Consider the following 24,889-nt stretch of genomic DNA (forward strand, 5'->3'; position numbering starts at 1 on the left):
ATTTTAGGTCTTGGGATGATGGAATCTTCCTCCCTTACAGAACATTGGCTTACTTACCCTCTCAATTCCCCCAGGACTGGGTTCTCCGTCAGGGGTGGGGAGACCCAGGCAGAACTCAGACCCGGGAGGGCTGCAGGCCTCGTCCCAGGGGGCACCCATGCACACAGCTCTGCACTCAGACTGTGCCCGCGCGGCTCCTGCACCCCTCGCCGTCCTCCTGGTGCTGCGACAGGCGCCCCAGCTCTGCCACTGGGGAGCGCGGGTCCTACAGCGTCTGAACTGAAGCGTGTTCTTTTTTTTTTAACACCTACTTTGCGTTTTCCTTCCTCCACTTCAGCAACTGCGTCCTGTCGCGGGTTTCTCGGCAAAGCTTGCTTTCTTTTCAACGTAGCGCACTTAATTGAGAGCAGATTCAAACCCATCCTGCGCTTCGGTCTTGCCCCCAAACCTGCCAAAAGAGAATCGCATTAAGGGACAGATCACGTTCATAGAAATAGAAAGTCAGCCTGGGTGTCAGTGTCACGGAGGAGATCTCTGCTCTGGCCGCCACAGGTACATTTCCATCAGGCTCAGACACAGGGTCACCTGCTGTTAGAAAACAGGACCGAGAAAGTCACGAGGGTTTTCGTACGGTCTCCCCAAATCCTGCGTGCGCGCAGAGCCAGCTGCCTGCGGTCTTGCTTTACAGCAGCTTTCACTGTGGGAGCTCGGAGATGGGGCTTTGGGTGCCCAGGCAACAGGACAGGAAGAAGATCCGTGCCAGTTCTTAAGGACAGCGCCCGGATGGGCAGGGACAGGGTGGGCAGACCCCTGTGAGAGCCCTCGGAGCAGGTGTGCTCTTAGCTCCCATTTTGCGGTGACTTCCACTGTGCTCTGTGAAGTTTCATCTAAACAAAATATTTCTTTTGTTAAGGGCTTTCTGCATACCCAGGCCTTCTGGCCGCGTGAGAGTTTGACCTCCCAATCCTCCAGACGGAGCGTTTGGCTGTCTGCTGGTATTTTTAGTAGAAGTATAAAAAGAACCTCAAAAAGCTTCAGCTGGGGTGAGAGTGGGAACACCGGGTGCCAGCGCGCAGGGAGTTGCGCCACAGAACTAACGCCATGAGAAGCAGAAGCAAAACAAAAGCCACAACCCTGCGCGTTACTGGGGGGAAAAGCTCAGCGCGGCTTGAAAAGTGAAAGCTTAAGGCATCCTGATCTATGTAAATAGGGCAGTAGCGGTGATTGTTATATGGAACACATTTTTAGGTCCAATTCCCCCACGGATGGAACGCCAGCTACCCACTTCTAGATAAGAATGTAGATTTCAATAATAAAAATAAAGAAATATTTGCTAAATTCACCTCCGTAAAGGACATTATCAAAAGACACGCGTGATGCCTCTAATGTGTGCCTGGCACTGGGCGTGCCTCAGAACATCATTTCATTAGATCGTCAAGATTTCTGCACCTAAAGTCCTTCACAGATGAAAGTATTTAAATAAAATCGACTAAAATCTATTGCGAGGCTCTTTCCCTCACTTTGGTTGTATATGCGGTGGTACGCGTTCATTGCTCGCATACCAAAATTGTTACTTCTGTTTTGGAGGAATTAACAAAGACAACCCAGGCTTAATAAATCAACACTGAAGTTCAGAAGTTCAGAGCAATTTGTCTTGGGAACAAAGTCTTCCCTAGAGCTAAGAGGCATTCAAAGGAATTCTTGGTGTTAATGGGATTATCAAAGATATACCTGAGACCAGATAAATATTTGATGATTTTGCAAAGCACTAGGGTTTCTTTGCCCTTTTTTTTTTCTCTTCTGCTGACACATCTCCCCCCCAGGGTCTGGACCTCGTAGCTTCATTAAACTTTGCAAATGAAGGCAGGCTGGGGTTTCCCAAGAGTATGCTTGTGTGGGAGAGCTTGGCCGGAAATTACAGATCGGGGTTTACAAGAGGGGTGTGTGTGCGCGGGTGCAAGTGTGTGCGTGCATGCAAGCGTGTGTGTGTGTGTGTGTGTGTGTGTGTGTGTGTGTGTGTGTGTGCGCGCGCGCGCGCGCAGAGAGGGGGTGGCTGGAGGAGGGAGGGAGGAGATGCGGGTTACAAAGCTGCCATCTAGAGGCCGCCTCCCTGCAGTGTATATAACGCAAATCTGCAGCCCGAGAGCTCACACTTCCTGCAAAGTGCTCAACCCTAAGGCAGTGAGCGCAGGAGCTGGGAAGGCGAGCCCTGAGCCCTAAGCCGGAGCGGAGTCCAGCCGGGAGGTAAGGAAACTGTGCTGGGTCAGCAGCCTTGCTTAGAAAGGAGGGGAGGAGGGCGGGCAGGGGCTCTGCTCTTAAGCTAATGGTCTTTTTCAGAGCTCTTCTTTCTTATAAGCTGTGATGGGTGTTGGAGAGTCTGCAGGTCTGGTTTCTGAAAGCACAGGCTGCGTGTTGCAGGGCTGCATTGCAGAGTGTGGTTGTTAACTGGGGGCTTCACCTTGGCTGCAGAAAGTAAAAAAGGGCAGTTTTCTGAAGTGGAAGGCACTCTGTGTGTGTGTGTGTGTGTTCGTTGGATTGAGGAATCTGGGGTTTATTTGCAAGCAGAGAACTTCACAAGAAGGCAGACTGTCCATTCAGCTTGCTCAAGGTTGGCATTGGGATCAGCTTGGCACCGCTGCCTACCTGTTTTGCTTCTGGTATATCCACTGGGAAATAGAATTGGCAGTGAATGTGTAATTCCAGAAAGAGGTACCATTTATGAAGAGGCATCCTTGAGCGAAGAAGAAAACTGGGCTGAGAATCTCTTTGGGTCCAGAGTGGTTTGAATTCACTGCTTTGGAGGATTACCAGGGCCTGTAAGTCCGGAAGCTGTAAGGGTGAATGTTAAATACAGCTCGGTGGTCTTGTCTCTTGACTGCATCCCTCCTGATCTAATTTGAGTATCTATTGTTCGCTCAGAAGGTGTTAAATCCAACTTCAGCTGGAAAAAAAAAGACACACACATAAGTGTAGGATTTTGCAATTTAATTATACTCCTAAAGTAAAACATGAATTTTGTTAGCCTGCATAAAGGTTTGAGGGGTGACGGAAAGTAAAAACTTTGCAGTGAGGTCAGGGTTGGGTGGTTAGCCAAGACTTGTAAGTTCCAGGGAGAATGAGAAGTTGTAAAAGTCAGACTGGCTGTCTCCTTTTTTCTTTCTTTCTCTCTCTCTTTCTTTCTTTTCTTTCTTTCTTTCTTTCTTTCTTTCTTTCTTTCTTTCTTTCTTTCTTTCTTTCTTTCTTTTTCTTTCTTTCTTTTCTTCCTTCCTTCCTTCTTTTCTTTCTTTCTCTCTCTCTCTCTTCCTTCCATCTGTCCTTCCTTCTTTCTTCTTTCCTTCCTTCTTTTCTCTCAATTCACTTGCTCACACCAGGATAATTACGTTTTCCAGATGTAGAAGAGGCCTCCCTGAAATGGTTTACAGCCCTTTGAAGGTATTTGATGCCCTGACATCCCCTGAAACTTCATTCTGCAAAATCTCAATGTGGTAACTTTTTCTTTTCTTTTTAAATGTGCCGATGCTGCCTTTGTGTCCCTTTATTTATTCCAGGAAAATGCAGAGATCAAATAGGCTTGCCTAGAAAGGAAAGTGGAGGCTGCTGGTGTCTGTGCTTAACTTCCCATAGATTTTAAATGGATAAACTGCTTGCCCTTCTTTCATCAGCCCTTGAGTTTCCCCAGATGCAGAGCCTTTTTCTGAAGCGGAGTTGCACATGGGAGCTCTAGCTTGGAAACAATTTGCTCTTTTTTCCCCAGTCTCTGCAATAAACACTCCAGTGTGCACACAACTGCGGAGCCTGATGCCACAGCCTCCTGGAAACCGGGGTGGGGGAGGAGGGCTGCACGGGATTAGAGTGGAAAAGCAAAAGAAAATTGAGAAATGCCCATCTGAGTTTTTTAAAGGGGTGTGCATTGCAATCGTAGTTTTTAAAAAAGTTCCAGAGAGTACAGTCCAGGCAGCATGACGATGCTTAACTGAGTCAGGACTTCGGAGGTGAGGTTATCCCATATTAACAGCAAGTCTTGAGAGACTGGAGAAGGTATTATGTTTTCTAATCAGGTCCAGAACAGGCAAAGTATAGGCTTTCTGGATGGAAAAAAAAAACAAAAACCCAAACAAAAAAACCTACTTAATCAGGAACAGTGGCTTTTTGTGTGATCACTCCAGGCAGAGAGGCTCCCGTTTTCCAGGAGACACAAGGGAAGTTGGTCACTCAAACCTGAGACTGAAAGAGAGTCATTCTGTGAGCCCCAAGAGTAACTCAGGACTTGAGATGGTCCTCAGTGATTTTGCAGAACACGAATGGAATTGGGGGCTAGAAAGTATTTGTCCTTTTCGTACAGGCAACCAAGGAGCTTGGTTTTACTCAGGAGCAAAAACAGTATTAGAAGGGCTTCCAATCGAACTGCATGTGTGTAGGTGGACATTTGTGTGTCATGTCAAGTGTTTTTAAAGCCCAGGAAATTGGAGCTCTGGGACACATATGTCTTATTAAAGTAAAAGCAAGCAAGCAGAAAAAAAAGAAAGAAAGGAAAAAAGGGGGAGTCCTCTGATTTTGAATCCTTAATGGTTTTCTGCAGGGAATCTTTGATGCTTTGGTTACATAAGAATCTACTAGCTTAGAATTGGAAAAAAACAAACGTTGCTTGGTTCTTCAAGTGATGAGAGAATTACATATTTTTATAGTGAAAATTTTGCTGAGCCCCAAGTAGGTTTGGAAGCTGACTCCTTCTTTTTTTGTTCCAAGCATTTAAAGGTGGAGGGGCTGAGACCACCTCAGGTGGCCTTGGACCGCTCTAGGTCAAGGGACACATAAAGGTGCAGGGGGCCGCATGGGGACCGCATGGTGAGGGCCCTGCCAGCCAGGTGGCTAGCATCTTCCAGTTCTCTTATTGTTACAGAAATCTTGGTCAGGTCTTCGCTTAATTTTGTCTAAGATTGCGTCCTGTTCTCCTGGGAACCCCGTTGTGTGTAGCCGGAGGTGAGTGGCTGTCCTGGGCTGGCTGACCTCCCACTACCTCATCCTGATACTAAGCTGGGTGGGAATTAGGGCTCTGGTTACACCCATCAACCCAGACGGCAGCCTTTGTGCCGTGGGAATCTCTGGATCTGCCCTTCTGGGTCCGGCACTGCTTCCCTGTTGGGCTGCTAAGCACAATAGAGCAGATCAGGTTTCTGGATGTGGGGTTCGTTTTATCTCCCCCAATACTTACAGTGGACAAGGCTGCCCTGTGTGTCTGTGTAGCGTGTCTGAGGACTCTGGAAATAGGCGGCCCATATCTGAATTAGGGCTTGGATTTTTCTTTCTCTCTCTCTCTCTCTTATTTTTTTAAGTGTTCGAGTGATTCAGAGCAATTCTTGACTTGTGTAAAGTAAGCAGTCAGGACAGCATTGTTCTGTCTGCGCGACACGGGGTGGGGGACACGCTGCCCCCATTCTGCTCTCAGCCCCAGCAGGTGGCCTCCCAGGCTTGGGCTGAAGCTTTCCTGGACTTTCCCGTAGATCTAATGCAGGATTGGTAAGAAGTGAAACAAACGCCGATGACGTGCGGTTTCCTAATGACCTTTACAGATGATGCGGGCCCTCTTTACGCAGACTGCACTGGGCTGAGTAGTAGAAGGGGCAGGGCTTTCACAGGAGACCAGAGGCTGAGTGCCACTGGAGAGTCCCTTGGGAGTGGGGAGAGTGATGAGAGCTGGTACGAGCCGCACCCCTGAGATTGTTGGTCCTGCTGCCTGTCTGACCTCAGTTTCCAGGTGCCCAGCAGCGAGATTAGCCGAGCTGGGTCATCCTGTTGGGACAACACTGAGCTGCTCCGTGAAATTCCACCCTGGGAGGACACAAGTCCCAATTGCAGAAGACCAGTTAACAAGACCACCTGCAGGCAGAGGTCCTGGAGGGCCCAGAGGGCCCCTTGGCGTCCGAGCTGGTGCCCTGGGCGGCCTGGCCTGTGTTCACCTCTCTGCACGGCATCCTGGCGTTTGCCTCCAGTCTGACCTGCACCCAGCCTCCAGTGCAAGCCTTCTCCGTGGTTTGTGTCACCTCTTTCCTCCTTTTCTGCCCCAAAGCCAGTCCCTTGCTCAAGGCCTTGGTGGCTCCTGCGTGGACAGGCCCCGCCTGACTGTTTCAGCCAGACTCGGTGACCCTCCTCATGGCATATCACTGAGCATCCCACCATCCCCTCTCTCCTTGGGGGTCCGGCACCGCCCTCCTGCCTTCCTGAACCTCTCGGTTACTTGGCGAGTTCCTGGGGGCAGACGGGTGTGATGGTGCCAGTTTGTTATGCCCCAGAGCAGTGCCCCTCACAGAAGGGGCTCCACAAACATCTGGGGACGTAGAAACCAGTGATGTTTATCTTAGCTCTGTGAGGATTTCAGAAAGGTCTCTTCTGGGCCTCCACTTCCATTGATAACCTCAGATTTCTGGTCTTAGGGGAGGTCGATTCACTGACTATGAATTCATTGAACACCTACTTTGTCCAGGTGCCATTGCTGGCTGCTCTGTACACAGAGAGTAAGATGTCGTGAGGTGGGAGCTTGAGGATGAGGAGAGACACACCAATAGCCCAGTGACGCAGACTGGAGATGCGCGGCCGGGCTGGGAGAAGGCGGGAGAAACAGAGGGGATATTTGGGATGGAATTTATTTGGGGAGCGAGGGGCTCAGGGGTTGGTCGGGAAGGGTCTTCCCGGGATTGTGATCGGAAATTGCAATCATACTGAAGGCAGTTTTGGGGAACACCGGCCAGACGCCTGAACACGTGGCAGTCTGTGTCCTGGAGGGGAGTGACTTTTGGCCAGTGAAAGGACATATTCCTTGCAGGCCAAACTACCACCCCATGGGGACCCTGAACTTGGAGATTCTCATTCTGGCTTTGCCCCCAGCTGGCCTGGTGAGCGCAGGGCAACCATTTGGAAGCAGCTCAATGTGTCAGGCCGCTTGAAGTGGTTGCCAAGGATACTCGATTGATGAATAATAAGCCTGAGAAATGAGTGGTGCATCTCCCTTCCACCATTTGGGGATGCGAGTGGCAGATGAGTTCCTTTACAGACCCCAGGCCGGTGCGGGAGGCGGGATGGACGGATGCCGGCCCTCCATCCTCAGGCTGTAGGAAAATCCACTTCCTGTCCTGGCAGAAGTGCGATGCTCTCCAGAAGCAGGTGTTGGGCATGGAATCTATGGGAAGTGATCCCTGGAGGGGGGTTTGGTGAGATAAAGCAGTACGTGTTGGGGAAAAGGGAATGAAAAGTGATGATTACTCCTTTGTTCTCAGTGGGATCTCCCTGGTCTAGAAAAAAATGGGCCGTGAACCTTTATTGTTCTGGGAAACATTCCTCCCTCTATTCACATTTACAGAATTCTTGATAGCAAGTTTCAAATCATACGGAAGCGTATAGAGTAGAAACTACAGTTCCCCCTTTGTCCCCTCATCCCACACTCCCAGCCCAAAGTTATACTTACTACAGATCTTTTTCCCATTCCTTTACACCCATATATTTATCTATAAAAATACACATAATTTTGGTTTTTTTTAACGTACATGAGATTACGGTATATGTATAAGTGTAACTTTCCACGTTCGTAAAAGTAGGTTTCCTGTTTCTTTGTACAGCTGCATTATATTCCAGACAGTGGTTTGCTGTCCTCCGTGGGTAGACATTTATGTTGTCCCTAGTTTTTTGCTGGTTTATAAATAGTGCTTCAGTAAACATTTTTGCATGTACATTTGGGGACCTGGGAATATGTATTTTGAGAGGAGAACATGTGAACTTGTAAAATTAAACAATGGTAAGAATCTTTTATTCCAAGCCCCTTTTTTTTCCTTCCATCAGGAATCTTTATGCAGATGTTATGACCTGTGTCAGAAGTGGTCTCTCATTCTCCTGTCCACCCCGGTGGGGGGCCTGGCCCACAGGGAGGCAGGCAGTGGGCAGGTGGGACTAACACCCAGAAGTCCCTCCTCAGCTCTGGCCCAAGCTGACAGGAACAGAACTGCTGGTTTATTCCAGCAGAGGGGGTCAGGTCCCAGTGGATGAGGGCATCTGCTCCAGGCCCTGGGGTCCGCAGCCCAGCCACACGGCTGGGAGGTGTCACTGTGTATACGCGGAGTGTCAGGCCCGCAGGTCCTTCCTGGTTGGCACAGGCAGTGGGGCCTCCATAGTGGATGGGGTGATCCCCACTCCCGCTTTTCCTGGAGATGAGACTCTGCTGCGGGATCTCAGGGGGTTTGAGTGGCCCCAGGGGCTCGGTGGAAAGCCTCCCTCACCCCCTCCTCCCTCAGGTTTGGCCAGGTCTTGGGGAACCAGGGGCCTGGGTCGATATTTCGTAGTTGCTGTGTCATGTGTTTGTTTGGGTCAGGAGCTCTGAGAGCATCACTTGTTAAAACCTAAGCCAGTGACTTAGGAAGATTCTTGTCTTCAGTGGGGCAGTGAGGGGCGCACACCGTTAGCCCCAGACCTCTGGGACACACGCTCAGACAGCCACGGACCACATGTGACGTAACATGGCAGATTGTCTTTATATCATAATAGTTTCTTTTCTGGAAAGAGCCCTTGTTTGTTTCCAGAACAGAATGCATGTAAAATAACAAATGACCGAAGCTACGCTATCGTCTGGCGTTCTTTCTTTTTTTCCCCCTTCAGCTTCCCGCTTAAATCGGGGAAGGACTGGATCACTGCATTCCTTGTTTAACCTCCTCTCTTGGTGCTTCTCTTCCTTCTCTGGACCACTGGAGCCTCGGCCGTGGGGTCGGGGTGGGTGGGTTCCCCAGCAGGAGGCTGGTGGCCAAGGCATGGGCCTCTGGCCTCATCTCCTGGGCTGATGGGTGATCAGTGATAGATGATCAGTGATTGATGATTGATCAGTGGGGCCAATTGGCTTTCTTTTTTTTTTCCCTGTGGTACGCGGGCCTCTCACTGTTGTGGCCTCTCCCACTGCGGAGCACAGGCTCCGGACGCGCAGGCTCAGCGGCCATGGCTCACGGGCCCAGCCGCTCCACGGCATGTGGGGTCTTCCTGGACCGGGGCACGAACCCGTGTCCCCTGCATCGGCAGGCGGACTCTCAACGACTGCGCCACCAGGGAAGCCTGGCTAATTGGCTTTCAAGCTCCAGCGAGGAGCCCCCCAGCCTCTGCTCTCCCCTCAGCCCTTTCTGGAAGATTCCCTCATGCTGTCCAGGAGCGAGGGGAAAGGACGGCTGCAGGGAGTGACGTGCCCGGTTCACGAGTAACATTTTGGGCTCAGAGGACCAGTGGTCACTAAATCAGGTTTTCGTCACCCAGAGGGCAGAGACCAAAGGACCGATTCAGGGTCCCTGAGCCCTTTCCCACCGCGGCTCCGGCTCAGGGAACACCGAGGGCTGGCCCAGCCCCAGTGGTGTGAGTGCGGACGGTCTGTTGTGTGGGAGAAGTGGGGTCCTAGAGGCATTTCCCCGAGGTCCCCTGCGTGCGTGCGTCCCTCTGTCCACACTGAGCAGTGCCCCGCCACCTGGACCCTGCAGGGCACAAGAGTGTCCCAGCGAGCGGAATGACTCCTTGGGTTGAAGACAGAGGTGAGGACATGGCATCCAAGTCAGGCCAGCACAGGCTGGGGGTCCTTCCTTCTCCTCCAGCCCCTGTGAATGACCCACACTCCAGGGTTTCTGCCTGTGTCCGCCGAGGCCTGCTAGGGCTGTGCCAGTGCGGGCAGATGAAGGAGCCCCAGCTAGGGGCCAGCCCACCGTTGTGGGGCTGTGGCGGGGCTGTGGCTCGTCCTCTAGCTGAGCTTCTCTGCTCTGCAGGGGCTCGGGGCCGATGAGGTCACGGGGTGCAAGCGCTTTATAAAACTAAGCCATGCTGCAAATGTGTTTCATTTTAAGGAAACGGGGGAGAAGCGTCAGCACGCTAGAGCCAGGCAGGCGAGGAAAGCGCAAATCCCCTGTTGCCCTCATCTGGGGTCAGGGGTGCCGCGGGCACAGTCAGCTCCAGGCAGGTGAGCAGCCCGGGCAGCGGGAGGGGGCGGTAGTACCTCGAAGGCTTGGTCTGGGGGTGGCTGCCCACACTGAGGCCCATCCAGTGGGTCGGGGGCCTGGCTTCTCAGAGGCGTCCTCTGTGTATCCGTGTCCTCTTGGGGTCCTGGAGCTGCCTCTTAGCACAGGGCATTCCAGAGTCTCTTAACGTGAGCAGTTTATTTGTCCTAACTTGACCCGGCTGACTCTGCATGGGCGCGCTACGGGTCAGGTCTTGCGACAAGCTGGTGGTCCCAGGGCCCGAGGGTCCTCCTGGTGGGGTGACTGAGGACCACCAGGCTTCCCGGTTGCAGGGCCCGCGGTTCCAGCCACCTCCTGGAAGGTCCAGCCATCTCTGTCAGTGGCAGGGGACACTGAGGTGTGGTCAGGTCACCTGGAGGGGAACCAGAGGCCGCTTACAACCCACGGAGGAGAAGGGACAGGAGCCTGAGGGCTGTATCCGTAAATGGGATTCAAGAGCAGGTCCTCTGCCGTGAGTTTGGAGGCAGCCCTGGGAGGCAGCAGACGGTCTCACTTCTTGGGATTCTGTTCATGAAGCCTGGAGGTGAGAGCATCAAACCGCGCTCTCTGCGTGGCTCCTGCGTCTCCCTCCAGGGCAGGACGTTTCCCAGCAGCTGGGAAGAGTCAGTTTTGAACGTGGAGCAAAAGCTAAGTGAGCCTGTGCTTTCTAATAGGTAAAGAGAGGGGGAGGGGCGGGCATGGAGTTTTGAGTGTCTGCTTGTGTTAGGTTCTGTCTCAGGCCCGTGAATTCTTAAGAAGCTCCGTGAGATGTGTGCTGGTGTCCTGAGAAAGCAGCGGCACACGACAGGTTAGCTCGTCTCAAACTAAACACTAATGAGTGAGGAACCTGAAGCCCAATCCAGGAAGGTCTGATCACCAGATGGGTGCTTTCCCAGCTGGGCCTCTGCAGACCCTTAGCCCGGTCACCTGGGCACTGACCCAGGGACCATAGTCCTCATCCTCTGGGAGCTCTTACATGTGGCCTGGAGTCCACTTTATTTTTTTAAAAAATTAATTAATTAATTTGTTTTTGGCTGTGTTGGGTCTTCGTTGCTGCACGCGGGCTTTCTCTAGTTGCGGCGAGCGGGGTCTACTCTTCGTTGCCGTGTGCGGGCTTCTCACTGCGGTGGCTTCTCTTGTTGCGGAGCACAAGCTCTAGGCTCGCGGACTTCAGTAGTTGCAGCACGTGATCTCAGTAGCTGTGGCTCGTGGGCTCTAGAGCGCAGGCTCAGTAGTTGTAGCGCACGGGCTTAGTTGCTCTGCGGCATGTGGAATCTTCCCGGACCAGGGTCTCGTACCCATGTCCCCTGCATTGGCAGGTGGATTCTTAACCCACTGTGCCACCAGGGAAGTCCTGGAGTCCACTTTAAATGAACTTGGCAAATAAGCTTGGCCCGTGGTCAGTCATTACCTGCAACAGGTGAAAAGGAAGCACAAACTCCTTACCCTAGGTGATAACTCCGATCAGGGCACCCTCAGGTTGAATAGTTTCATTTTACATCTTCCTTCCCGTAGTCATGCAGTGAGGCTGCCATCCCACGGCAGGTGGTGGAGGGATTTCAGGGCCCTTGGGTGGACCAGTCAGCAGAAGACAGCCCTGGGCAGCTCTCGAAGCTGGTGTTTGTGGGGGAATCATTTCCAGGCATAGTGGAGCCTCGGGCCTGGGTTCTCCATGGGTGTTAAAATGGTGACAGTTGAGAGTGTTGACCTCATGCCAGGTCAGCAGGGAAGACGAGAAAAGTCAGCCCCTCCAGAGATGCAGCAGGTGGTGGTTTTTGTGCTTCAGGTCTTTGTACCAGTTACTTTTGAAGCAGTTGGACAAATAGAAGATGGAAAACTAGGCAATGGCCCACACTTTGAGACAGCTGGTTGGTTGCGCTGAGTTGTGAACCACATGGCAAAGTCAGAGGCTGCAGGTTTGGGGTGCAGGGAAGCTGCAGGGCGTGCCACACGCTGCCCGCATCTCCAGGGGCCTCCTGACTGCAAACCGCAGTGGACCTGAGACAGGCGAGCAGGACACTTGTAATACACCAGTGCCAGGAACAGATCCACCCCGCCGCTCTTGGGGACATAGGTGAGATGGCTCTGCCCTCCCCAGCAGAGAATGAGCGGGCCCTCGGCACTACTGGGCTTGAGGCTCAGGGCCTGATGTCCCTCTGGCCTCTGGACTGTGTCGGTCTCACACCCTGGGCACAGCCAGGCTGACGATGTCTTGAGAACACAACCCTGCAAAGACAGAGAAAGCAAACATTGTTTCTCTCTTTGAGAGAGATGGATTTAGATCCACAGGGATTTAGAATCTGGGTGTGTTTTCTTTTGCAGATTCTGTTATGTTTGGTTTCTTTTCTCCTTTCTTCGCAAAGATACTAGGGAGCTACGGGGAAACCGCTGAGCACACAGGGGCACTGGGAAAGCGTTTTACAGATCTGGAGTGTTTGCTAATGGAGCCGTTCTGGTCTTCCATCCTTTCGTTTGCCTTTGCACATAGGCCGTTTGATCGCTGCCCGTGACACCATGGATCTGCACGTCTTCGACTACTCGGAACCGGGGAACTTCTCCGACATCAGCTGGCCGTGCAACAGCAGTGACTGCATCGTTGTGGACACTGTGCAGTGCGCCAACATGCCCAACAAGCACGTCCTGCTGTACACGCTCTCCTTCATCTACATCTTCATCTTCGTGATTGGCATGATCGCCAACTCCGTGGTGGTCTGGGTGAACATCCAGGCCAAGACCACGGGCTACGACACGCACTGCTACATCTTGAACCTGGCCATCGCCGACCTGTGGGTGGTGGTCACCATCCCGGTCTGGGTGGTCAGCCTCGTGCAGCATAACCAGTGGCCCATGGGCGAGCTCACGTGCAAGGTCACTCACCTCATCTTCTCCATCAACCTCTTTGGCAGCATCTTCTTCCTTACGTGCATGAGCGTGGACCGCTACCTCTCTGTCGCCTACTTCACCAACACCTCCAGCCGCAAGAAGAAGATGATGCGTCGCGCCGTGTGTGTCCTGGCGTGGCTCCTGGCCTTCTGCGTGTCCCTGCCCGACACCTACTACCTGAAGACTGTCACGTCCGCTTCGAACAATGAGACCTACTGCCGGTCGTTTTACCCCGAGCACAGCGTCAAGGAGTGGCTGATCAGCATGGAGCTGATCTCTGTGGTCCTGGGCTTTGCCCTCCCTTTCTCCATCATTGCCGTCTTCTACTTCCTGCTCGCCCGAGCCATCTCCTCCTCCAGTGACCAGGAAAAGCACAGCAGCCGGAAGATCATCTTCTCCTACGTGGTGGTCTTCCTCGTGTGCTGGCTCCCCTACCACGTCGTGGTACTGCTGGACATCTTCTCCATCCTCCACTACATCCCCTTCACCTGCCAGCTGGAGAACTTCCTCTTCACGGCTCTGCACGTCACGCAGTGCCTGTCCCTGGTGCATTGCTGCGTCAACCCCGTGCTCTACAGCTTCATCAACCGCAACTACAGGTACGAGCTGATGAAAGCCTTCATCTTCAAGTACTCGGCCAAAACGGGTCTCACCAAGCTCATCGATGCCTCCCGAGTGTCGGAGACCGAGTACTCGGCTTTGGAGCAAAACACCAAGTGACGCGCTCTGCACGGCCTCCGGGATGGTGTGCTTGCTTCCAGCAGGGCACCGGGCTGCGTCATTTTCCACAGTAAAGCAAAGTGGCTTCAGGCTTGATGCCGCGGTTGCGTGAAAAGGGGAACGTGTGTCCCTGTGGCTCCTTTCTCTCTCTCTCTCGTGCCAATGCGGCTGTCTGTCGCGTGGCCGTGTGTCCCGACGGAGTGGCACCCACCGTGCGGGGCTGTGCCGAGCAGTCCCCGCTGCTTGTCACACCAGCTGCGGGACAGCCTTGCCTGCACTTCTGTAAAATAGGACTTTTCTGTGCTCCCTGAAGGTTTTATATGGTGGTTTGTATTTAAATCTTAAGACTTTATTTTTCTCACCCTTGATGTACCTTCTAAATGTATTTGAAAGTTTAAATATATTTTAAATATTGTATGGGAGGTATAATGCTGACATATATTCAGTGTTGTAGTTTCGACATTAGTTTGACTTCCGTTTTGACTAAGGATGACATTAATTGTTAGCTGTTTTGAAAGTATATATATATATATACACACACACACACGCATACATATAAATATATATATAAATACATGCCGGTCTCGGCTGAAATGTTTTATTTACGATAGTTTTCTATCTGTGTGGTATTTTGACCCGGTCTGGGATATGGAACGAAAACTGCTCTGTAATGCAGTTTGGGACATTAATATTATTGTAAAGTTACATTGAAAATAAAGAAAGCAACACTATTCCAGTCTGTAACACGGCGCACGAAACAAACCTTGTATTTCAGAGAGTTCTTTCCATTTGTAAGTTATTTTTTTTTAATAAAGTTTTTTTTTTCCTAAAAAGGCATTTGGGTCTAAGTTTTAAAAGCATGTTTGGCATTAGGTGGCATGTTTGATGATAATACAAATATTTACAGCATAGATGATCAACCGAATAAATGTGTTTAAAGAAGAGTACTACCGTAAAGGCAAAGCCCGAGAGATTAACTTGGATGAAATGATATAAAAGGAGAAAAATTTGAGTGTGAGTGTTTTTTTTTTTTTTTTTTAAATTCATGCCCTGGGGCTTCCCTGGTGGCGCAGTGGTTGAGAGTCCGCCTGCCGATGCAGGGGACACGGGTTCGTGCCCCGGTCCGGGAAGATCCCACGTGCCGCGGAGTGGCTGGGCCCGTGAGCCATGGCCGCTGAGCCTGTGCGTCCGGAGCCTGTGCTCCGCAACGGGAGAAGCCACAACAGTGAGAGGCCCGCGTACCGCAAAAAAAAAAAAAAAAAAAAAAAAAAAAAAATTCATGCCCTGTGTTTGAGGGAGGGGAGATGGTTGGTAGGTGCCCCTGTCAGCACAAAGTTGGTGCAGAAATGTCCCCACCTTCTGTGTCTGCCCAAAGGGTTTGGGCCCCAGAACCGATCCTCATATATGCCCCGTGTTCCCCCAGGCCATCCGGCATGGGCCTTGAACCTTCCCTGCAGAGGTTCTGTGGTTTAAGTTCTCTCTCTTTCTCTGGTCAAGACAGACTCTTCATTTAACAGTTAACCTATCCATGACGCTCTTCTTCCAGCCTTGCAGTGAGTAAATTCCTGGCCTGTGCATCACCAAGTAAACCCACTTTACTAGTAGTTAGAAAGCGCGCTCTCTGAATGGCCGCTTCTGCTGTGCCCTCACCAGCTCTACCTGGGCCACAGGAGCAGCTGAGCCTCAGTGGGAGCTCAGAGAAGGACCTGGTGCCCCAACGCTGCCATGACCAGCTCCACCTCTGATGGGACCGATGAGCATACAGAGCTATTTGCCAACATAAAGGTCAACCCGGACCAGGATCCAAGTCTCACCTGTGAATTTGGGGGCTGCTATCCTATAGGAAAGCACCTCGTGCATTTCAGCTCCCCTGCCGGCCCACAGTGGATAGCCTCCTGCAGCCCCCAGGCCTCAGATCCAACCTCCTGCAGGAAGGGTCCCCCTTCTCAGAGGGCTTTATGCCTGAGAGTTTTGAAACCTGGGTTATAACTTACTTTAACTATCTACTTGATACACACATATGTTCTCAGGTCCATATATGCCTTGCCTTGTTCCAAATAGGATTCGGGTCAGATAATAATAATGTGGGTAGTGGGATAACGGCATAAGCATAGGCGAGACACCAAGATCAAGGAGAAATAAGAGCAGAATGGCAAAGTGAAATCAGAGAAAATTATGACCCAAATACAGGTTCCTGAGAATAGAAAAGGGTTGCAGGTTTGCTCTGTGCTTTCTGGTGGCCTAAATTCAGACAGAAACGTACTTAGCACGTAGCCAGTGTGAAGTGGGGCGCTGACTGCTCCCCAAGCTCAGCTCCACCATAGGCGTATCAGAAGCAATTCAACTGAATTTCTCTTTTGAGGCCCCATCTTGGGTCAGTTCAGAGATGCCCAACTCCCCCACCCCTGTCGGCATCTGCTGAGATGTCCTCTTGCCTGCTTGGTCCTCATGCAGGGCTCCTTCTGACAGCCCTGTTCAAGGGTCTCTTTCTGCCGTCCCATACCTCTCTGGACCACGGCGTACTCGGGTACTCGGGGGGCTGCCCCTGGCTCTTTTCTGCATTTCTGCCTTCTCTGAAGCCCAGGAGAATCACCAGCTGCTTCCTCCTGCGCTGAGGTGCAGAGGGAGGGAGGCTGAATTGAACCTAGACGCATCGTGTGGAGTTTTCGTCTCCCCGCAGGGCTCAGCACACAGTGTCGCAGACCCTACAGGTCTCCGGGATGCAGGCTCCATCTGTGGGATGCTCCAGTGACTAAGGTCTCTCTGGTCCTTCCAGAAATCCCCTTCTTTGCCCTGCCTGGGGCTTGAAGACTTGCTTATACAGACTCAAAAGCCTTCCCTTTGATCTCTGGCTATAACATCCTTCTCGGGAGCAGCGGTACTGGATGGTGTCACTGCAGATGTGATGACAGAGGCCCAGGTCAAGGGTACAGAATACCCATGGGGGTATCATCAGTTAACATTTTAAACAATTTCTGCCCACCTCGCGGATGTGGACCTGGGGTGGGCAGAGGTCATGTGCCAGGTTTGGGGTACGAGGTGGGCGTTGGTGGGGAAGAAGGGCTGGGCAGAAGACCCTGGCCCTCCTCAAACACAGAGGCCAGAGTCTGAATTCTGCCATGCGAGGCCCATTCTTCTGGCGTCCTTTGTGATGGAAAGATCTTTGAAAATGCCAGCCTCGTCAGATAGTAATAACACTGTTAGTCATTTGGACCCCATGTGGATGGCGGGAGCTCCAGCGTAGGGTGGGGTCTGGGCTGGGGAGGAAAGCAGCCATCAGCTCCACGACAGGCCCTGGCTGGAGCCCGAGATGGGGAAGCTTTTCCGCACCCCTCCCTCCCGCCTGGCACTGTGCTCCGAATGGCAGCGACCAGCGGGACCACCGCAAGCCACCCTGACGGCAGGCTGTTGTCAGTCAGGGATAAATGCTTTCCACTTTGTTCAACGTATGAGCAATTTACTGGCTTCCCAGAAAGTGAAGAAGAAAAATAATGCCACTGAAAACCCCAGATGGAAAATCCTGTGGGCATAAAACGCTTCGCTGGCCGACGGACTTTAGTCCTCGCAGGAGCCTGGCAGCAAACTGGGATGAGACCCCGTGCGTGTTTGTGTTCAGATCTCTGACGGAGCAGCGAGGAATTTTAACTCACTCGCAGCTGGCCTTTTCTCAGGGTCTCCCCAGGAGACAACAGCTCAGGGATGTGACCCAACATTTCAGGAATGTGGAAATTCTGCCTTTGCTGGGCTCCTCCTGTGAGGACACTGACCCCCAACCAGGGGTCCAGGAGACATTCCATCTAAGGTAAGCCCAGTATCACAGAATTTGGGGACACACATGAATCTGCCCTGAATGGGGTGAGTGGGGTGGCTGATTAGTGCAGGAAGGTCCGCAGAGCTCCTTTCTGGAAGGACCAGGCTTCAGTCTTAAGCTCCAGGGTGACACTCTGTGTGGATACAAGCCCCTGAGATTTCATCTCTCCAGAGCAATGGTTTTCGGTGAGCTAAATGTTTGAAAAGGTCCACTCAGCATTAAAAAACACTTTACTCCTCTTTGCCTGTGGTCTTGGACCCTCCAAGGAAAGCTCCTTTATACCCCTGATGGTGCACGTACAAGCAGTGCCTGCCAGGATCCTAAAATATCCAGGGACATTTCACATGGAATGATGCTCGTTTAGGCAAAAGGGCTCGTAGGAAATTAGATTACTTATTGTAGGCACTTTGTATTTGCAGCAATTTTTAAAATTTTTTTGTTTTTTGCTTTCTGAGTGACTGATGGTGGCCTGACATTTCTGTAAAATACTAAGAGTTTACTTCCCTAGAGCCGGCTCTCATGCACTCACACACACACACACACGCACACGCACACACACACACACACACACGTGGGTTCGTTACCATACGGGGTCACTAACACACGCATCACGGACACGGCTTCAACGGTCGTGTCTAGGGTGGCCTAGCCGTTGTCTGGGCCACAGCACTGAGGTCTGCCTTCGGGAAGTGAGGGCCTCTGCTGGAGTGGGGACAGCTGAGCGTGAGGCCCAAAGAGCCCTCAATACTAACGTCCTGGGGAATCTTTGGGAATTCGCAGTTTCCTCATTCATAAAGTCGGATGATAGTAGTACCTGCTTCACAAGGTTCCTGTGATGACCCAGTTCCACAGCCTCTACAAGGTGCTCGCCAGCAGCCCCGGGGCACACAGAGCACGTGCTCAGGTCCAGGGCTGCTCTGTCCACAGCCTCGGGGCACAGTCTGCATCTTCTTTGCAAGAAACAATGCACTCCAGAGAAATACTGGGAGAGAATATCTACCTGTGGGCAGTGACTGAAAGAGTGAGGCACATCTGCCACAACCGGGCCATTATGTCCCTGGGGGACATCGGGCAGTGTCTGGAGACATTTTTGGTTGTCTCCCCTGGGGTGGGGATGCTCCCATCATCTGGTGGGTGGAGGCCAGGGAAGCTGCAGAGCATCCTACAATGAACTGACGGCCCCCAGCAAAGAATTACTGGCCCCAGATGCCGGTAGAGCTGAGACTGAGGGACCCTGGTCTCGGACTAGCCAACCACTAGACACACGAATTCTGGCTGCTATGCAATGACTTCCTATGATCCGCTCGGAGCAGGGCCCTTTGGCAATCCCGGGGCTGGGGGTATATCCTAGGGGGGCCTCCGAGCCCTCAGCTTCCCTTTTCTTGCCCCTCAACTCTGCAGAAGGTTGCGAGCTGACAGGCAAGGGCAAGACGTACCTTCAATCCTCGTGCAGGGTTCAGACCAAGAGCCTCATGGTGCCTGAAGAGATTTCACTTCCGCAAATCTGGTTAAGAGCTAAAGACATGCTTGTAAAAAAGGCACACACCAATTAAACTTCAGTCAACATTTGAAGCGCCCTTGGGAGGTTTCACCTTCCAATTTAATATTTACACCATTTAGTTTTAAAGGCCCCAGAAAGAACACTGTTAGTGACAGGGCTGCTTGAGGAGACCGGGGTGACAGATTCAGTTCTGCCTCTCGATAGCTCTGTGATGCTGGCAAAAGTTCTTCCACGAACCTCAGTTTTCTCACCCTTAAAATGACTTCTCCAGGACTTCCCTGGCAGTCCAGTGGTTAACACTCTGTGCTTCCAGTACAGGGGGAGAGGGTTCGATCCCTGGTCGGGGAACTAAGATCCTGCAAGTTGCGTGGTGAGGCCACGAAAAAAAAAAAAAAAAAAGACTTCTCCACCTCCATTAAAGGGTTCTTGCAAAGGTCAAAGGAGCAGTTAGGCCAGTAAGTACTGTTGAGCGACGGGTTAAAAGGGTGAACGCTGCAAGATGCTGGGAAGCCACCCAAAGAATCCCCGAACATTCCCCAAGCTTTTTGCATGATTCATTTCATGCTGCCCCAGTGCTTAACTACGATGCAGCCTGGTGTGTCTTCAATATCGTACCTCGAGTGCAGCCTGTACCTTCCGGGCTTGTTTTAAGTCTACAAATGAGTTTATGGTCACCCGTACAATGTACAGTTGGTCACCGTACACACGTCCTTGTCTAGATTTCTCAGGTTCGTGCTTCCCAAGGACTGAGATAATTGGCGATAGCGGGAGGGCTCTTCATGGGAGGGCCTGGTTATCTGTAGGGTGTGTGAAGAGTGATGGGTGATTTTGGGGTTTTTCTTATTTTCCGAAGCTTCATTTCTGTTGCCTTTTCATATGCTTATTCACTCAGACCTTTCCATGTGGGATTCAGAAGGGCTGCCAGTCAAGTCGTTTCTCCCGATGGGCTGGGGAAGAAAAGAACGGGGCTGGGGGTGGCTTCATCAGCCATTTGTTAGCATATAATGTTCAGAAGCAGCAGAATGGAAAAATCTGAATTTCCATAGTTATTTCCGGAACTAAACTGATTAAAATCCTTTCCTAGGTAGGTCGGAATCTTCCCTTTAACCATGTTTAGAAGAAAAGGCCGAGAGAGTCATTGTGGCGAGGGCATTAAATCTGCTTGGGTGACTCAGAATGTGTGTTGGCACGGCGGCATGTCACGGGGCGAGTCACAAACCCGGCGAGTCGGTGGCCGCGGTGTGTCTGAAAGGGACCCGGGCCTCACGATACCACGCTGAATTTGCTTCCTTTTAGCCTTTCACAGCAAAGTGTTTGAAGCTGAGCTTTTCATTCCTTTTTGCGAGGCTGTGATCAATAGGAAGAAGGCATTAAAGGTTCCCCCACCGTTGCCTTTCTCAGGGTCGTGGTTAAAAGTGAGAATTGTGTTTTAGGCTGTGTGCTAATGAGAATTTGAATTTTGTGCAGAGCTGGAGTGTCAATGAAAAATCGCCCGTTGCCCAGCTGTGCAGCCCGTGATTATCTTTCCCTGTGATTTATTCCACACTGGCTCCCCTTAATTTATTCATCCATCCGTGCGTGTGTTCATTCAGTCATGGATCGGAGGAGCCTTATTGAGCGCCCACTGTGTGCCAGGCTCTGTGCTTGTCTTTAACATGTTAGAGACAGCTGTGGCTTTGGTTTTTCTTATTTTGTCTTTAATTTTTAAAAATTAAAAAAAACTTTCTTTGGCCGTGCCACGTGGCATGTGGGATCTTAGTTCCCTGACCAGGGATCAAACTCACGCCCCCTGCATTGGAAGCGTGGAGTCTTAACCGCTGGCCCGCCAGGGAAGTCCCAGTTTTTCGTTTTTTCTATGCTCCCAGCCTGGAAGGGGGCTTGGACAGTGAGATGCAGAGAAACTGTTATGAGCAGGATGCTGAGAAGATTCCCGGTGGCCTCATCTGGAGATGCTGAGAAACTGTTATGGGCAGGATGCTGAGAAGATTCCTGGTGGCCTCTTCTGGAGATGCTCAGAGCCAAGAGGGGGAAGTGATCCTTCCCAGGAAGAATCAGGGAACGTTTACAAAGAGGGGTCCTCCCTTCCCAGCCTGAGGGACCCCAGGGGGCAGGCCCAGGGGACGGATGTGGGCTGGCAGTCCCCAGGACGGTTTCTGGAATGGCGTCACTGTTAGAAGTAAATGCTTTCAGGAGAAGTGAAGGCATCTGAGGTGTCCAGAAGTAATCAACACTGATGTCGTTAATCACTGCGTGATCGGAGCCTATTTCTAGGTGAGAAGCCAAGGTCATCATGGCCACCCACACCCAGAGAACAGAAGATGAGGCTTCAGGACAAGGACGTGGGCAGCGGACAGAGGCTTCGGGGAATGGGTGCTCAGCTCTCACGGCTGTAGGATGGACCACTAGACCCGTGTTTCTAGAAGGAATGGGCGGTTCTCAGAGAGCCTGGACTCCCGTCCTGCTCGGCGGCCCTGCTGCAGGCTGATCGCAGCTGGAGGGTCTCCGGAGGTTCACGGAGAAGGGCACGGAGGCCACTTTTAAAGCTGGGCTCCCAGAGTTTCCGTCACATTCTCTCCCCACCGCACACAGGATCTGTAAGCTAAGTGGAACCTCATGCTCTTGCCCTTGGTCTCTGGGGTTCCTGGTCTGTAAGATGGCTGGGGATGCCCCAGAGGGCGCGTGGCTACTGCCTGGGCGTGTGGGAGTATAGGGGCTTCAGGCAGGGAGGACTCCAGGTGCAAGTTACACTCCTAGGCAAAGACCCTTTCCCAATAAGGCCCCATTCACAGGCTCCCGTTGGCAGTGTCTTTTGCGGGGACACTGGTCAACCCACTGCGGGGACGCTCCTGCCCACGGATGGGATGGGGTTCCCAGCCCAGCCCTGCACGCGTGGGACCTGGCACGGACTGGGCTCCGGCCAAGCCCTTCTCCCCCTGTTTGCCTGCTGGTTGGTTTCGGTTTCTGTCTTTCACATTAGGATTTTTCTCAAATAGTTACTGATCTTTGGTGATCTAGCCACCGATCACAGTGAGACGCTGAAAGTCCGACTGACTGTGCGTTGAGGGGCCCTGAGGCCAGCGAACCCTGGGGCAGAACTAGCTGACGGGGCCGAGACGCTTCACCTCGGCGCCCTGAGGGTGAGTGGCTGTGGGCCTTTCTTCTCAGGCTGGTCTCTTTCTCCAGATCTTCCTCCTTCAGTGTGGGAAGTGTAACCCTGATGCGTGGCATCCTGGAAAGGAAACAAGGGAAGGGGGTTAGCGAGTCTCACCATCTGGGGGGACAGTTTTGCTTAACTGCCCTATTTTTAGTCCTTCCTCCTGTACCCACTGTCTGCTGGGCCTGAGTTCCCAAAGCCCAGACTCCGATTTCCCGGACTCCGATTCAGTTTCCCCATAGGACACACTCTTCTGTCTGGATTGGGACGGTTGGTCTCCTGAGTGTGAAGTAGGGGCGAGATATGGAGAGGGTCTAAGATCACATGTCTTCAGTTGCATCCAGTGGCATCTTGTTAAATGTTTAACAACTACCTTCTGGAAGGAAAAAACAGCCCTGATTTCTATTGTCTCTTGATTCCTGTGGTGTCAATATTCCCATCATGGTCCATTTCAAGCTACCATGTGATGTCACTGAAGGCAGATTCGGGAAGAGATGCTTGTAGCACATTCTTCACATAGACACAAGTGACCAGGGTCCCCTCAAGAGCAGACGGTGGCAAAACGTGATAGAAGAATTAGGAAGTGATGCATCCTGAGAGGTACGCGGGCCTCTCACTGTTGTGGCCTCTCCCGTTGCGGAGCACAGGCTCCAGATGCGTAGGCTCAGTGGCCATGGCTCACAGGCCCAGCCGCTCTGCAGCATGTGGGGTCTTCCCGGACCGGGACACAAACCCGTGTCCCCTGCATCGGCAGGTGGACTCTCAACCACTGCGCCACCAGGGAAGCCCTTTATCTTTGTTTTTAATAAAATACTTTAAATTCTAAGTTTATATAATTTAAGTTTTGATAATGGCCATGTTTAAAAGCTGACTCACAGACATCTTGGAAATGTAGCAATTGGTTCTTGCAAACTGTATGTTACGCACCACACCACTGGGCCACATCACCCTCTCATTGGCACCTGGTAGCTCAGATTTCTAAGGCTTTTTGGAATCTGTGGCATAAATAGGTTTGTTTCTTACTGGTGTCTCCCTCTGCAAGCCTTCTGATTTCGTTGCAGTTTTAGAAGATGGAAAGTAGACGGTGAGTGAGTAGTCAAGGTGAATACATTGATATATTGATATATATGTGTATATCCGTATACACACACGTGTATATGTGTATTTATATTTCTTTTTATTTTCTCTATTGCCCTTGTAGTGAGGTTTTGGGAAGGTGTGCCAGTTATTCCTTGTTACAGTTTATAATTCTTTATATTAAACCTTCCCTGTTCAAATTCCTTCTCCTGATTGGGCCCTGACTGAGATGGGGTGGTGCCGGATGAGTCAGTGCAGTCGACCTGCTGTGTCACACGGGAAGTTCAAGTTCAAGCAAGCTAGCTGTCTTAGGGATTTGTCTTCCCTGACGGTCTGCAGCCACCCTGTCATTCTCCCACCAGGGCCGTCACCTCAGTTTAAGCCCTTTCTAGCTTCATTTGTTGGTTTATCTCTGTCCCTCCAACTCACCCTTCACACATATGACAGAGTCATCCTTCCAAATGTTCTGCATGGAACATCCTTCCAAATGTTCTACAAGCTACACTTCGGGGGACTCCTGGTCCCCAGCTTCTGGCCACCCTGGGCCACGGGGTGGGACCAGCAGGAGGATGGGCACATGGGAGGAGCCAGGCTGTCCCTTCCTCCCTGTCTCTGCTTTGGTCAGTGTCTCTGGCAGTGGTTACATCGTCTCTGTGATCCTAATTCCCACTTGTGGTGCCCGGACACAGAGCCTCTCCTGCTGGGTGGCCTTGGCCTCTGCTCGGGTACCACCTCTGCTCCGTTCCTTGCCAAATGCTGATCTCCGGTGGGCCTCATGGTCTTTGAATGGCTCTTCAGCACGGTCAACAGGTCACACACCGTTCACCAAGGTCTCTATGCCCTTGAAAGGCATGATTGCTCTATCGGGGTCTCTCCTGAGACAGTGTTTTCCAAGATACTCAACTCAAAGCCATGGGCTCCTTGTTCCTGGACGGACTCTGAATCAATGAATCCTGTCCTTGAACTTGACAAAGTCTCCTGCCCTTGGCAGGGAGAAGGTGGGGACATTCTTGATTCCCACCCATCACGCCCACTCCCTTGCAGTTGATCTTTTTCTTTTCTGTTTTCTTTTTAGCGAATTCCAATACTCGACACTAGCATGGGTAAAACTCCACCTTATTTCTACTACTGCCCACGTAGAATCCTGAAACCCAGAATATCTCCTCTCTAGCACTCAGGGCTTAACCTCCTGCCTGATGGTGACCAAAGGCCCTGGTGCTGGCGGAAGGACCAGCTCTGCAGGGTGACCACTGACAAGCGGGCTGGAGAAGGATACACAGCCCAGCAGCTGAGGAGGGTGAGTGACTCACAGGTGTGGAATTCCAAGGGTCAGGCCACGAGTGGTCAGTGAGTAATTAGGTGTGGTCACTGGTAGTCTGCCTGGAGGCTGACTTAATCAACGCATCATTTCTGGACCGCCCAGGCTCAGCTGACTGTGGGGACCTTGCACATTTATCTTCCTGGTTTGAGTCCCCGTTGGGTGAAACAAATCATGAGGAGACCAGCCTCGTCATCACCCTCATTTGTGACCAAACCCCAAAGCCCCGGGCTCTTTGATCGCAAGTTACAAACTCTGCTTCTCGGATGCCAGACTCTGGGGTTCAGGCCAGCACTTGTTTTATAGAGAAGAAAGAGACACAAGGAGGGCAAGTGTCTTAGCTGAGGTTGGGGGATTGTCCCTGGGGTAGTGGATTTCAGATGAGTTATGCTCCAGGCAACACTGGCTGGCGGGAGGGCAC

General features: G+C 51.7%; 1 protein-coding gene across 3 annotated transcripts; it reads left to right on the plus strand.

The window, feature by feature from the left end:
• The first annotated feature begins 2,099 nt into the window (after positions 1-2,099).
• ACKR3 (atypical chemokine receptor 3) lies at positions 2,100-14,440 on the plus strand. Of its 3 annotated transcripts, none has more exons than XM_033424601.2 (3): positions 2,152-2,244; positions 3,390-3,432; positions 12,493-14,440. In XM_033424601.2, exon 3 carries the CDS (start codon positions 12,519-12,521, stop codon positions 13,605-13,607), a length of 1,089 nt encoding a protein of 362 aa, XP_033280492.1. In that variant the 5' UTR covers positions 2,152-2,244; positions 3,390-3,432; positions 12,493-12,518; the 3' UTR covers positions 13,608-14,440. The 3 variants fall into 3 exon arrangements, with proteins under 3 accessions (XP_004262605.1, XP_033280492.1, XP_033280486.1); XM_033424595.2 differs by having other exon boundaries at positions 2,169-2,244; positions 3,390-3,485; XM_004262557.3 differs by lacking the exon at positions 3,390-3,432 and having other exon boundaries at positions 2,100-2,244.
• Positions 14,441-24,889: the final 10,449 nt, after the last annotated feature.

The sequence above is a fragment of the Orcinus orca genome, chromosome 7, assembly GCF_937001465.1.
Source record: "Orcinus orca chromosome 7, mOrcOrc1.1, whole genome shotgun sequence".
In the NCBI taxonomy this organism is placed as follows: Eukaryota; Metazoa; Chordata; class Mammalia; order Artiodactyla; family Delphinidae; genus Orcinus; species Orcinus orca.

Bases quoted from the DNA above. Each gene is read 5' to 3' on its own strand.
- ACKR3 (XM_004262557.3), top strand. From the start codon at position 12,519: ATGGATCTGCACGTCTTCGACTACTCGGAACCGGGGAACTTCTCCGAC.